This window comes from Colias philodice, chromosome 1, assembly GCF_061535455.1.
Source record: "Colias philodice isolate Cphi_HAF_F1 chromosome 1, ilColPhil1 Martin Lab GWU primary, whole genome shotgun sequence".
Classification (NCBI taxonomy): Eukaryota; Metazoa; Arthropoda; class Insecta; order Lepidoptera; family Pieridae; genus Colias; species Colias philodice.
This window is the reverse complement of record NC_143086.1, coordinates 11,756,231-11,770,149: the sequence shown is the minus strand read 5'-3', so window position 1 is coordinate 11,770,149 and position 13,919 is coordinate 11,756,231. Positions and strand designations below refer to the sequence as shown.

The window sequence follows — 13,919 nt, the reverse complement described above, 5'->3', positions numbered from 1 at the left end:
ATTTGTAAGTGAAAGTGAATTGGAGTAACATAAAGATATTATCATTGTCTTATAACAGTTATTTACTGCAAAAAATATTATACACAAAGAAATAAAACTTGATGTGACTGTACAAAAACCCGGTTGATTATTTTTTTATATATATTTTTCCCGTTATCTATGTGTTATGATCTATTATAAAAACAATATCTCATGTGTATTGGTCCAACTCAAGGGTTCAGGCCCAACTTCCATAGTAAAATGCCCATTCTCCTTTAATTAAACATACCTACTGAATACCCACTTATGTTTGAGTATAAAACAATATCATTTTGTGCAAGCAACATTTTGGGAAATAAATTAGTCGTCGCCACTAGAGCTGCACTAAAGCACCCTGCAAAGTACCCTGTATGTCACTGTGCTAAATGCTAAACGTACCTACGTAAAATATTTTGGTTTACATGACTATTTCGTGAAACAAACGCCGTAGCCCGTAGGTACTTCGTAGTCGGGAATTTGCCTAAATATGTTGCTATAAGGTTGCTATGATGTGTAAATTAATATAATATACATTTATTTCTACGTATATTTTTAGAGAGCACAATATCTGTTGCCACTTGTATTGTTTCAGAGTTATATTGTATTTCTCCATTATATACCTATTCGGAACAATATTGACGTGTTGTTCTGCGATACCTCCTCTCATGCTGCCGCCCACGTGAGTTTCATGTATCATCTATCTCAGATTAAATTTAATCTGAGTCATCTATAACCAATTTCATTTAAATGAATCTTTTATTTATTGCATAATGCATATCAATATACATTATAGTTTTATTGAAGATTCTCAAATTAAGTATATCTTCACCTACATACTATCTATTGCAAGAATCTTTGATATGATCTTAGAATGTATCTACATTGTATATCATTCTATAGTAAGTTTCCTTAGCAACAAACTAAATTTCGTGTAGTTAGGTATGTTTTACTCGCTTAGAATGTTTGGATTGTCATCCACAGCAGAATAGCGGAGATCGAGTGACCAGATTGCACGCTCTAGATCAGATCTATTGAAGACCGCAATCGGATTATCTGTATGTTTACTAGAGTTTCACGGTTCACTTTAATTCACAGAACTACATCAATGATCGGCTTAGCATTGATTGCTACTGGAACGGGCGGCATCAAGCCGTGTGTAGCGGCATTTGGTGGAGATCAGGTAATTCAACTACATACATACATAACAGTAAGCTTCGCTTGATCCATTGTTACCAAGGATGAAAGCGGAGTCCAGCATACCTTTCGAATAAGCTGTGTGTGTTATTGGGCTTCTTTCGAACAACTTTGAGTTCATAAGTTAAGTCCCTAAATAAAATAAGATGTAAACGAGAGCTTTTTATTATGGTATTAACTATACAATAATTTTTGATAGGTACTTAGGCAGGAAAATATTTATTTTATTTTAAACAATAACTAAAAAGAACAATGAACTCCCTGAAAATTTGTTTTGTTGGGTATTCACAGATTCCATATAAAATTTAATAATGAACCAAATATACTGGTATGCAAATAATACCAGCATACCAAACAATACATACCTGATTAATACAGTTGTTTCAATATTAATTTAATAAATCCTGAAACAAATTAAATTAATTATTTTATATTATTATCTATCATTTTGATTAAAGTTTTCAGATAATAATAATAAGCTCCGCCCGGGCTTGCGTTTTTGTAATATTTTCATAATTTTAGTAGGTAATCCTAACGCAGGGGGAGATAAATCCACTTAAAATCATTAAAATCCGTAGCGCCGTTTTTTCGGTTTCGCCTCGGTACGTATATTTTTGTCGGATTTTAATAAATCTTTCATCAAAATAGGTACATTAGTTTATAAGATAGGGGGCTAAAATATTCACAAGCAAAACAAAGTCACGGCGGCCTCACGGTTTCGTCACGAGCATTCAATCAATTATCAACAGTAAAAGAAAAAGTCAGTTTTATTTTGTAAATTACTTTAATGGTAACTAGTCTCTAATTTATTATGTAAGAAAATTAGTCAAATCAAATTATCGCTTTAACTACCTGATTGTTTATAATCAAAATAATGCATAGGCCAATCTATTAAAATACGCCTATAACTTGTAGTTCCGTTTACCCGAAGAGAACCAGCGCTTGCAGCGGTTCTTCTCCACATTCTATTGCACGGTGAACCTGGGCGGCTTCATGGGGACCATAGTGACGCCGACCCTCCGCCGGAGTGTCATGTGTTTTGGCGACGATACGTGTTACGCGCTCGGCTTTGGCTTTCCGTCACTCCTTGTTCTCATTTCTATTGGTATGAATATTCATTATAGGTAATTATAATTATAATTATAAGAGCTTATTGATTGAACACCATTAACACGAGTAGGTACCTCGTAGGTAGGTATGTAATCTTATGTAAATGAAAAAAAAAACTTATATACATAATATATCATGTCTTTACGTAACATTGCATTGCATTTAGGTATACCTACTTCTTAATGCAATATCTTTGTTTTCATAAGATTAGGAACAAGAATGAAGAACATCTATACTTATTTGGTACCTATTTTGTTCACGGAAGTAAGTACCTAAACATTTAATTGCTCTCTTAACAGTAAAGTTAAGTTAAGACAGCAATTAAATGTTTAATTACTTCCATCATTCCATGAGCATAATGCCAAATAAGTAGATGCACACAATACCTAATACCTATTTGATGAGATTGATAATATTATGCAGGATGGCAAAAGATAGTTCCATTAATTAGGTAAGCTACTTAAGTTAGGTAAGGTACTCAACCCGGATTGTGCATTTGTAATTGTGTCATTATTATTATGTATGTTTCATTCTAATATATTACCCTATTATTATATTTCAGTATTTCTGTGGGCTACAATACTAAGCCTCTTAAGAGCAGCTAATGGTAATTGAAGATACGCAGAATTATATTACTTGTTTAATAAAGGTTTTTTACAGTGACTTTTGTCGCGGGAAAGCCGTGGTACAGAATAAAAAAGCCGCGTGACACTATCACTCTCAAATTTGTGGCATGTGCTTGGGTTAGTAGCTCAAAGAATCTCAAGTCAACTGTATATATTTTGGGGTTCCGCAGCTCCATGACTCGGGGGACGTGCTTCTTTTTACGTTTGATAGGAAACTGCTAAGGCCTCAATTCCCAGGATCGTTGATGACAGTTTTTCTAGAAAACAATGCTTTTACAAATAGTTTCGCTGCGCGATAAATACATCTTATTTATCTCACAAAACAGGACTTTGTATTTATATTATTTTTATACCTATTAGAATTATCTAAAGATAAAGATATACCTAGTACCTACAATAAAACGCCTTAGCAATAAAGACGATTATGAGCGAAATATTTTAATACGGAATACCTATCACTAGATCGAAATTAATGACACTAATTTGTTTTCCTTAATATAAATAGAGCTCTTTAATGTATCATGGTTAAATATAAATCATCGAGTAGGCATATAAATGACCTGAATATGCTTTATAACGTTTGACATGTCGCATCTATCATTCCAATAGATTTGAGGATGAGAGGTGCTCAATCACATTTTATTCGTTTATCATTTTGTAACAACTTTACAAGATAATCAAAGGTTCTATTGAATTGTGTTAGGCCAAGCTTCCAAAAAGCATCTTATGACCGATTTTTCGTGTAGTTTATTGAAAAATTTTCTCATTTGAATCGCCCAACGAATAAAGGTCCGTAAAAATCAATCTTCCCACGAAATATGATAGATATGTCGATAGCGGGTGGTTAATATATTAATTAATCCGTCAGGCTCCAAAAGGTGTTTATTTCCATTTAGATTCCGGTTAATATTAGTGAAATTGGGGAGACAGTTCATCCGCGGAAATCAATCACCCGCGGCGAACGCCGGCCAAATAGGTTTGCGTCGAAATGAGTTGTTAACCCGAAAACAAATTTTACACTATCTATATAAACGATATTGCAACCTGGGGGCATTTTTATTACGTATCTGCAGTTGATAAAATCAAGTTTTAAGTATTAAAAACATAATATTATATATATTTCATATTTATCATGAAGTTCCATTTTACAACGTATAAAGTTAGAGCTCAGGGTGAGTAGTTTTCATGAAAGGTTGTCTCTCTGATCGCTAATATATGCGTCCTCTGTGCGCTCGCTGGACAAATAATCCTCTTACCAGATACTTTAGGACCTTCATGAGGTGCGGCGATTGTTACTGCACCTGTCCTGATCTCCGTATTGTGTGTTGTAACAGTTTATTTATTTATGTTCACAAGAACTCAATTGTTACTGCCCCCGCTCGTACAAGTTTTGTGATGTTTTTTGAAATGGTACATACCAACACATGTTTGTTCTCACAAAATTCAAGCCAATCACATTTAAGAACTTTGATATCATGTTACATGTATAAGTTCGAGTGTTAATTTTTATATTATATGTAAAGGAATTATGAATTATTCAGCTGAATATATTTTATTATATCAAGACTGTGTGAATGATGAACTCTTTAGGAATCAATTTTAAAACTGATGTTTTCAACATATTTTTAGTATGCATTCAAGAAGAGGTTACAGCATGACATAAACGTGGATGGTCCACCATTACAGCATTGGCTTGACTACGCTATCCATAAGTATGGCGATAAGCTGGTGGCAGATATGAAAGTTGTATGCTCCATACTGTACTTGTACCTCCCGGTCCCGATATTTTGGTCACTGTTTGATCAGCAGGTTTGTGTACTTTTTATGAAACAGATATTGTAAAGTTTTAGCTGAAATGATTTAAGTTATAGATAGGGATATTAAGGTAGGTACATAATTAAGTTCTCTAAAGACGACCAACAAAATATCAGTATTTAGGTTACAAGGAACTACGAAATATTATCACCTATACTATTACAGCAACTTCATGTTATTCGTGGTTATTCGTTATTCAACTGTGACCCATGATTAATAAGTTGGTTAATAAGTTTTTAAATTGTGTTTATTTTTTTATTTAGTTCTATTGCTCAGAAAATGTTATAATGAAAATTAAAATATTTAAATTTTAAACAATAGGCGGTCTTATCGCTGTGTAGCGATTTCTTCCTGACAACCAGACGTATGGAGAGAAAGTTAATTAAAGGAAAGGATATACAATAGTATGCTCTAATCTAGTTTCCTTACTTATTCTATGTAACATTCACGTCATAACACGGCGATTGTATGATATGATTTTTGTGTCTGGTGATAGTTATGACGCTAGAGAGTGACATAGGCTACTTTATGGCTCGGTAAAACATCTCATTTCCTTTGACAACGTGGACGAAGCCGCGGGCGGAAACCAGTGTGCTAATGAATATGAGCTGTGAATTGAAATTGCTTTGCCTTTTGCTCGTGAATTCAGTAAATCGGAAAGTTTAAGTCGAAAACAATGTTTCCGTTGCGTTAAAACTTTATCTCGATCTTATATTTCGCTAGCTGGCTACAGGCATAAATTAAACGTCCTTATTTAATAAAATAAGATTCGGTTTATATATTTATTGAAAGCTATAATTGTGTTTATGTAATTAATTGTAGACTTGATGTTTAATTACATATGTAAAATATACATATAGGAAATAATTTCCCGAAATATAATTATATAAAGTTGTACCAGGTAGTCAGGTACACCGTACAATTCGATTGTGTGCAGACGAAACCAAATTTCATATAAATTTGATTTGGAAACTGCAACTACAAAAGTTTCTTGCCGACTTTTCTCCCTAAAACAGTTTGCTCCATCTTATTGTTCATATTTAAAGTGTTTCTAAAATACGTGTAGTTGAATGAATGTAAATTTGAATTTGATATAATTATAGTTTATAGCTAATAAATAATAATGATAAAAAGATGAATTTATTAGCCTTCACAACAACATAACTATTACAAAGGAACTAAATATGTAAGCATGTAGCATTTTCGTTGTGAAGGACTAGTGTCTGATGTAGGACCGTGAAATTAGCCCCCCTCGCGGATAGCACTATTATAACTAGGTAGTTTTATTATTTTAAATCTATTGATTACAAAAGTTGAAATATTAGTCAACTGGTGCACATGCACCAGTTTCTCTTAGCTATCGTATGTATTATAATAAACTAGCTTTCCGCCCGCGGCTTCGCCCGCGTTTTCAAAGAAAAACCCGTTCCCGTAGGATTTCCGGGATAAAACCTATCCTATGTCCTTTCTCGGGTATCAAAATATCTCTATACCAAATTTCATGCAAATTGGTTCAGTAGTTAAGGCGTGATTGAGTAACAGACAGACAGACAGACAGAGTTACTTTCGCATTTATAATATTAGTATGGATTATGCTTGACAGCATATTCTAATCTATGTGATCGGTATTAATTATTAGGTATAGTTATACTTATAAGTCTTCAATATCTATCATCACTATAGATAATTAGTTAGGTAGAATCTAATTAAAATTGGGCGCTATGGTAGATGGTAGGTTTCTAGGCTACGAACTAAATAGGAAATGTTATATGCTAGTTAAAGCAGCTGATATTTACTATCCGGCATCCATTCGAAAATCTGCATTCATTGCAAATAACTAATTATGAAAATTATGGTACGTTTGAAGGAGCATCCTTTAAATTTTAAAATGTAAAATCAAAGTTCAGTTTATGCAAAGTTTCTTTTACGCAAAAATGAGAATCGAACGATGCGGAAAGTAGAATCGATACGTACCTATGCTTACTGAAGTGCAAGGCTATTTTAATTATGTTCAAATATTAATATTTCTAAGTTAAGGTTTACACTCTAGATATTTATCTTTATCTCTTTATCAGGATATATATTGATATCTTAGACGTAATATGAATGAGGGATGTGCTTTATAATATTAGGGTTCCCGCTGGACATTTCAAGCTTCGCGGCTACGGAGTGAGATTTTCGGGGTGACATTAATGCCGGATCAGCTGCAAGTGATGAACCCGGCCATGGTGCTCCTCATGATACCAGTCTGCCCGGGAGGCGCCTGGCCAGTTCTACCTGATCTCCCGCCGCTGCATAAGATGTTCATAGGCGGAGTTCTTGCAGCAATGGCCTTTGTTTCCGCTGGCATTTTACAAATCGGGATTGAGGTAGGTTTTTTGAAAGTAATATGATAGTTATATTTATATTGCCTTTGGTTTTTAACTAATCATGATTCATGAGCATAAGTATTTCATGTTTTTGTTGTTGTCCCTAATGTATAGCAGTTGACGTACCAAAGCTGAAATATCAATCATAACAACATTACTAATAAAATACCTACTATTAAAAAGTAGATAATTGGATTTTCAACCTTTCTATCACATAAGAAATTGTTAACTATAATATCATTTCAATATTGCTACATGTAACTTTATTGATTTTAATACACAATGTACATTTTATATTACTTAATGCAGCCTTAATAAGCGTGAGCGACAGCCTTGCATAATATTTAGTTAAGGCTTATACATGCGCTAATAACCTTGACCATACTTGACGGATCTCAAACCTCTCCCGCTGCACCTTCCTTTTTCCTCGCATTTTGTATTTAAAAAGATACCAATCAGTGAAACAAAAAATCCTCGTCAGGGACTGTTGTGTAACTGATAATTTATTAAACATAAAATTTTCAGAGCTCTAAGTCAGCAGGTTACGAAGTTTATAGAGTATTTGCGGAAAAATCGATGACCACGGCACATTTTTTTTCTAGAAATCTATTAACTTTGGAAAAAAGTCCTCGCGAGCAATTAAAGATCAAAGACCATCCTATTTTATATATTTTTTTCGGTATTGTGCTTTATGTTGTACCAGACTTTATAGAGGTTGAACATAGTCGAAATTGCCGGGTAACGCCTTAAATCTACTTACTTATTACGATGGCTGGAAATTACCTGCCTAATTAATAATTTGCATCAAGAGTATAGTTTCATCAACTAGGGTAATACCGATAATAATTTTGCGGTAGGTATCTAGTAATTCGTTTTAGAAATAAATCATAGGAAAGTATATTATGTAAGTGTTGATATTCATTATCATCATTATTAAGGATACATCAAACATTTGTTGATATATTCCTTGGTTTCAATGTTACTGATATCTTCCTAAGTTCTTTTGGTACGGCAATATTAGGATCTCCGTTAAAATTAATAATAAAAAAAGATATAATAATAATGATACAATATCAATTATTTCGTAAGCTAATATCGTTATTTTTGTTTCAACTGCAAATAAATATTGTTAAAAATACAAACTTTAACAGCGTTCGACTCTACAAGCCCCGTCTCACGATCAAACGGGCCTCGTGTTATTGAACACCCTGGGATGTCCCGTTGAAGTGGGCGTGAGGGGGGAAGGCATAGCACACATTGAGGAGCAGGGCACGGCGCTCATGACTTCCTTAGCGCATCAAACCTATCTCGTCTCTGCTAGTTGCACGGTAATGTGCGCCGGGAGGATCATGAAACGACATTTGATCACCGCTCGAATCAATACTGTGGGCGGAATGGTTAGTCTGATTTCAAAGGGTATTCATAGCGTTGTGTCACTAATTCTCGGCTCTCCGTTCGGTGGTCGGATACATTTCAAGTAATTGCATGATAGCGTTTCCATAAACAAACCTTCCGGTTTTACTTCACCGTAAAAACAGGTAGGAATAACTATTACCTGTGTTCTTATGAGTTGTAATTTGTAATTTATTTATCTCAATATTTTATTAAATGGGTTATTTTTTGCTGATAATTTCATACACACTCTTAGTCTAAATAAAATGTTATAATAATAAACTAAATATGTTGTATGTTATTTAAAAGAAATATTAAAATTCGTTCACTGCCAGCCAGTTGGCTGCAACGTGGTTACAGAAAATTAAAATATTATTTAAAAAAAAGTCTTGGCTTATGCAATATTTATAAAAGCAGCAGTGTCTAAACTGCGGATGCTCTTTATATTAAATTAGGGCTTTGTGTCATACAAACTTACATTTTAATACACGTTAAAATTGCATGACTGCAGTAAAGTATTACAAAATTTTTGTTCCTTTTATTGTACGGTTATTTTATTACAAATTCTGTGACATAAATCTCCTCGAAAGCGGCGATAATAATTGCTGGGTAATCGCGATAATCGCGGTTACCCAGCAGGTATCGCAGTACTTTTAAATAATTTGGAAAATCCAAAAGTGCACGCCTCATATTTTTTTTTTAATAAATATTTATTAATTATTATTTTTGTTTATTTAATAACAATTAAACCACATCGAATCAGACCCTGAAAAATGAAAGGGTTCTATTCCTGAGCATACTCAAGCGTAAGAGAAAAAAAAAGACTCGATTAGTAAAGTATTTCGGTCGCTATCGTGTTAACAAGAAAAAGGATCCGCACATACAGACACACGGACGTCCAAGACAGAACTTTTTTAAACTGTTTTTTAACTAGTTTAAATAACAAAAATGACATCAAAAATATCATGAACGTTAAAAATAGTGTTTTTTCTTAATATGTGTGTGTATGTATTATCTTACAAGTGCAATGTATGATACATAAAGACATTTTAAGTTTGAAAAATCAGATGTTTTGCGCGAAGTGACAGTAGTACCCACCTCAACGCTTCGCTTATGAGGCGTGCAATAAGGCTAGTTCTTGGATTTGCTACGATGCTACGATGTTTCCCCGCGTAATCTATAAGAACCTGGGAGCCCCGAGCTTCAACTGTTTCTATCATGCGTTATAATATAATGTGTATTATGTAATATCTGTTTATGCCGCAATATACAAAGGACCGATTTCAAGAAAGATGTTATCAGTCAGTTCCATGAATCGCTCTCGCGGCGCATTTTGTGTAAGAAAATTTTATGTAATCTGAAGTTAGAATTCAAAGAGGATACATTATTGAATATTCATAATTCAGCGAAGCAAGTTATTGTCATTTTGTTTATGTGCTTTTATTAAATTTTAACATTGATTTATCAGAATATTTTTTTATTACATTATTAATTTCAGATTTCCTTAATATGTTCACTTCAAACGCTTGTAATACAAACAATACATAAGCACTTATGGATACTACCTCCATAGAGTAGAGCATACCCTTTTTAATAAATATAATATTGGAGCTACTAATCTATTAATGTTTGATTTTAATACTGTTTGCAGTTTATGCCTGTTATCGTTGGACAAAACTCCGATGACGAGATCTCTTTTTATTTTATGGATCCGAACCCTTTTATGAAGTCATTAACAGGGAAGCCAAAATTGAAGTATGCTATGTTATTTCATATGCCTTTACTAATTAAATTCGCTTACTCAGCCGTCGTTTCATTAATAACGTTAACGTTTATATTTAAGGGTGGTATACATTGGCGACACTGGGCCCAATAAAAACGTTTCAATAACTGTGGAAACCGATAAACAATTGAGCGATATTTACTACGTATCGAACGCTCCGATCGACCACATCGGCGAATCAGCTTACATGTGCTTACAGCCAGGGAAGTGAGTTCAGCGGCACTGAATCAATATTCGATATATTCGAAAATAATTTCGTCGGTATTGGAATGAGTGTTTCGAATTTCCAGAGACGTAAAGGTCTATACACAATGCTACGTCGTACAAAAGGGTTAGACTAGAGTATGGTTGGATAGCGTTGGAGATATTGTGTGAGGCACCTATAGAGTGCAGTTGTTCGTGCTCCACCGCCCTCCTCCCATTCATGTCTACACCTTATCGATGCATAACGCTCTGATACATTTTGCGGGCTCTTATGTCCAAACTTACGTGTTGCTACGGTCTCGATTTGTTTCCTATACAGATTTATATGCGCGAAAGAACGTACATGTCACGTACACGAAAGATATACTTATGATTCGTGTATGAAAAATGTATAATGTATGCATTTTTCATACACGAATCATAAGTATATTGCATGCGTTGCAGATATTTTGTAAAATCACCTCGTATATGTAGCAAATGTCAATTGTAATTATTCATGAACACAGATATCCAATTAAGTTGGGAAAGACAAATCAATGTATAGAGATAAACGGATCAGTCATCAGCTATATTACCATATATTATGAAGTAATTAATTCTGTATTATTTACTTTTCGGTATTGTTATAAATCCATAAACTGATAAACATACAAACTTGATATATAATTTTATAAATTATGTAGAGTTATAGGTTACATACATAATTAAAAATTTTGAGAAATATAAAATTAACCGAATCCTGAACATACGTCCTCACTACTTCACATACATTAAGGATGTCCTGTTTATCTTCCTTTCAAGTCGCAATGGAGCCATTTTATGGTATGATTTTTGTAGCTGGAGATAGTGAGACTAGTGAGATATAGTTAGCTACTTTTTACCGCCTGCATCTCATCTCCACGACGATATAATTTCAACACTTGCGAAAGATGGTTTATACATGTTATACTTCAGATTTAAATGGCGCGCGAATAGTGCGGGCGGTGAAGTATCCGGTTCAGGCGAAGGGTACCTGCGCGCGGGCGGCGTGTACGTGCTGTGCCTGCGCGAGCGGCTCGGCCGGCTCGACGCGGCCGTGCTGCACGCGCCCAACCCGCCCAACGAGCTCCACCTGGCCTGGATCGTGCCGCAGTACTTCCTGATATCCGTCGCGGAGATCATGTTCGCTGTGTCGGGCCTTGAGTTCTCGTTTACACAGGTTTATGGATGATTTCTGATAACGCAACCTTAATACGGGTTTAGTAAACAAAGAAGTAAGAACATATTTATATGATAATTTATATACAATTTTATTTAATTACTTTACCACTATAGGAGAAAACATTTTAAAAATATTTGCGATAAATCTTTATTAATTAAGTTATAAGTAAGTACTTATAACTTAATTAATAATTAATGGTATGCGTCGTTTTCTGAGAATGAATGTAAGAGTTTACTTTCATTGAAATGTAGGTATTTACAGTACCTACGTACTTTCAGGAAATAAGATGTCGATATTTCCATGTAAGCTTTCTTACATGGAAATATCGACATTCAAGCTTTCTTATTCTCTACCTTCAATTCTTTGAAACATATAAATATTTTGTCTATCTACAGATTCCTTTTATAAAACAACATACATATTATATAATTAAGTATAGAATTGAAATTAAACAACTTCTTTTTTTGATAATATAAATAATATTAAATTGTCCAACCATTTTGCATGGGAATGCAATATAATTAATGTTTTTGACAATTATTTTTAGGCTCCAAAAAGCATGAAAACTATAACAATAGCTGCGTGGTATGTGTCAGTAGCGATTGGGAACCTCATTGTCATATTAGTGGCACAAACTAAAATATTTGAATCAAGAGTAAGTGCAATAGCATATTATTTTTTATATACATATATATTAGAAAAATGATAATATTTAACATAATATAAATATCATTACAATGTGATTTGATTTTTCTTGGCGACCTCTGAATTTTTTTGGTACTCATAAATTTCGAAAAATATCAACTTCGTAAAATAGTTTGGGTTTCCTTGCTGCACTGAGACCCTGACGATTTATATTTTGTATTTTCGCAGGCTGCAGAATTTTTCGTCTATGCCGTCGTATTGACAATCGCAATGCTTGTGTTTTTAAAAATGGCCCAAGGCTATTGTACTCGAACAATAGAGGGTGATGGTTCATCGACTGAGAGCCACCCTTTGCTACGTCATCATTCTAGGGTGCGAAATGTATCAATTTTTAAGTACTAAACGTATTAAGCTCCGTGTACATGAACGTAGACGGGTGGAAACTTTGAAAATTCTATACACGATAAAAATGAGGGAAATATGTTGAAATTAATCTTTTAAAAATTTACTGAATTTATTTTCTAATAAGCTAGTATTGATTTATATATCTAGTCTTGATATAAATAGACTTGGAGATTCGAATATAAATACGTTCTATAAACTTCTTTCATATGATTCACTGTATGGTGTAATATAGTGAACGGGGAGCGTTAGATTTTCACCTCAAAGCGTAAAGTAGACGTTTTGTTCAAGGAACTTCAAAACAAATACGTAGCTTTCAAGCGGAGAAGTATTTTCCGAGTTGGTGGCTGGTGAAAATTGCAAGCGGGACGAATTCGCGCAAGTTTACAGTTAGAGTCACATACAAAAATTAATTTCCGAGTGTCGCCATTGAAACTGTTTTGACGCTAATGGATTTTCTTTCATAACTGGCCATGCGCTGAACTTCGTTATAAAATTTCTTAGTTTCTACGCGCCTAATAAGTCTTGAAAATCTAGCTCATAACAAGTTCCTAACAATTAAGTATACAATCATACACTCATGACTCAATCGATCCCAGATAAAAAGGATCAGGCATTAGATTGCTTTGTTTCATTGATCAACTATGTTTACCGTAAAGAAACATGACTGATTTTCTTTGCGTTGCAGATAAATTCGGATTTACCTGAAAATAAATTCAATCTCAAACTTTGGAATTTAATTTCAAGTAGATTGTATGATTAAGGCATATTATCTGAAAACCGCTTTCTCTAATTAAGCAGGCATTAATAACAATTACGTCGTTTGTACAGACTGACTAATTCACTTAGCCTTAATGCGATGTGCTTACAATTGATTAGGTTATATCCGTCCATTCATTATCTACGAGTACCCGACCAAGGACGTACAGCGGGCCGGCAAGTAGTGCAGCATCTTGTATGGGCTTCATGGAGAGGGCGCGACCTGCTGCGTGGCCGACCAACGCCTTTGTCCATCTTGCAACTCCGAGCTCGAGTGACGTGAAAGCTACTACATTGGCTAAGGACTAACATGTATACACTAACACTATATACTACAATTTACAGCACAATAGCTTACAATTATAATTATAATTACAATATTATCGAATATCGATATAATT

At 34.1% G+C, this 13,919-nt stretch overlaps 1 protein-coding gene across 1 annotated transcript in view; it reads left to right on the top strand.

Annotated features, from left to right (window-relative positions):
* The window catches only part of LOC149491376 (uncharacterized), a 28,218-nt gene extending 14,391 nt beyond the window's left edge, over nucleotides 1-13,827 (top strand). The window contains exons 16-28 of the mRNA XM_089700730.1: nucleotides 611-697; nucleotides 1,114-1,198; nucleotides 2,128-2,317; nucleotides 2,983-3,065; nucleotides 4,578-4,757; nucleotides 6,896-7,132; nucleotides 8,284-8,529; nucleotides 10,176-10,279; nucleotides 10,368-10,514; nucleotides 11,466-11,709; nucleotides 12,260-12,367; nucleotides 12,586-12,729; nucleotides 13,639-13,827. Of these exons, the coding sequence (XP_089556856.1) occupies nucleotides 611-697; nucleotides 1,114-1,198; nucleotides 2,128-2,317; nucleotides 2,983-3,065; nucleotides 4,578-4,757; nucleotides 6,896-7,132; nucleotides 8,284-8,529; nucleotides 10,176-10,279; nucleotides 10,368-10,514; nucleotides 11,466-11,709; nucleotides 12,260-12,367; nucleotides 12,586-12,729; nucleotides 13,639-13,827 (2,044 nt within the window). The remainder of the gene's footprint in view (nucleotides 1-610; nucleotides 698-1,113; nucleotides 1,199-2,127; nucleotides 2,318-2,982; nucleotides 3,066-4,577; nucleotides 4,758-6,895; nucleotides 7,133-8,283; nucleotides 8,530-10,175; nucleotides 10,280-10,367; nucleotides 10,515-11,465; nucleotides 11,710-12,259; nucleotides 12,368-12,585; nucleotides 12,730-13,638) is intronic.
* Nucleotides 13,828-13,919: the final 92 nt, after the last annotated feature.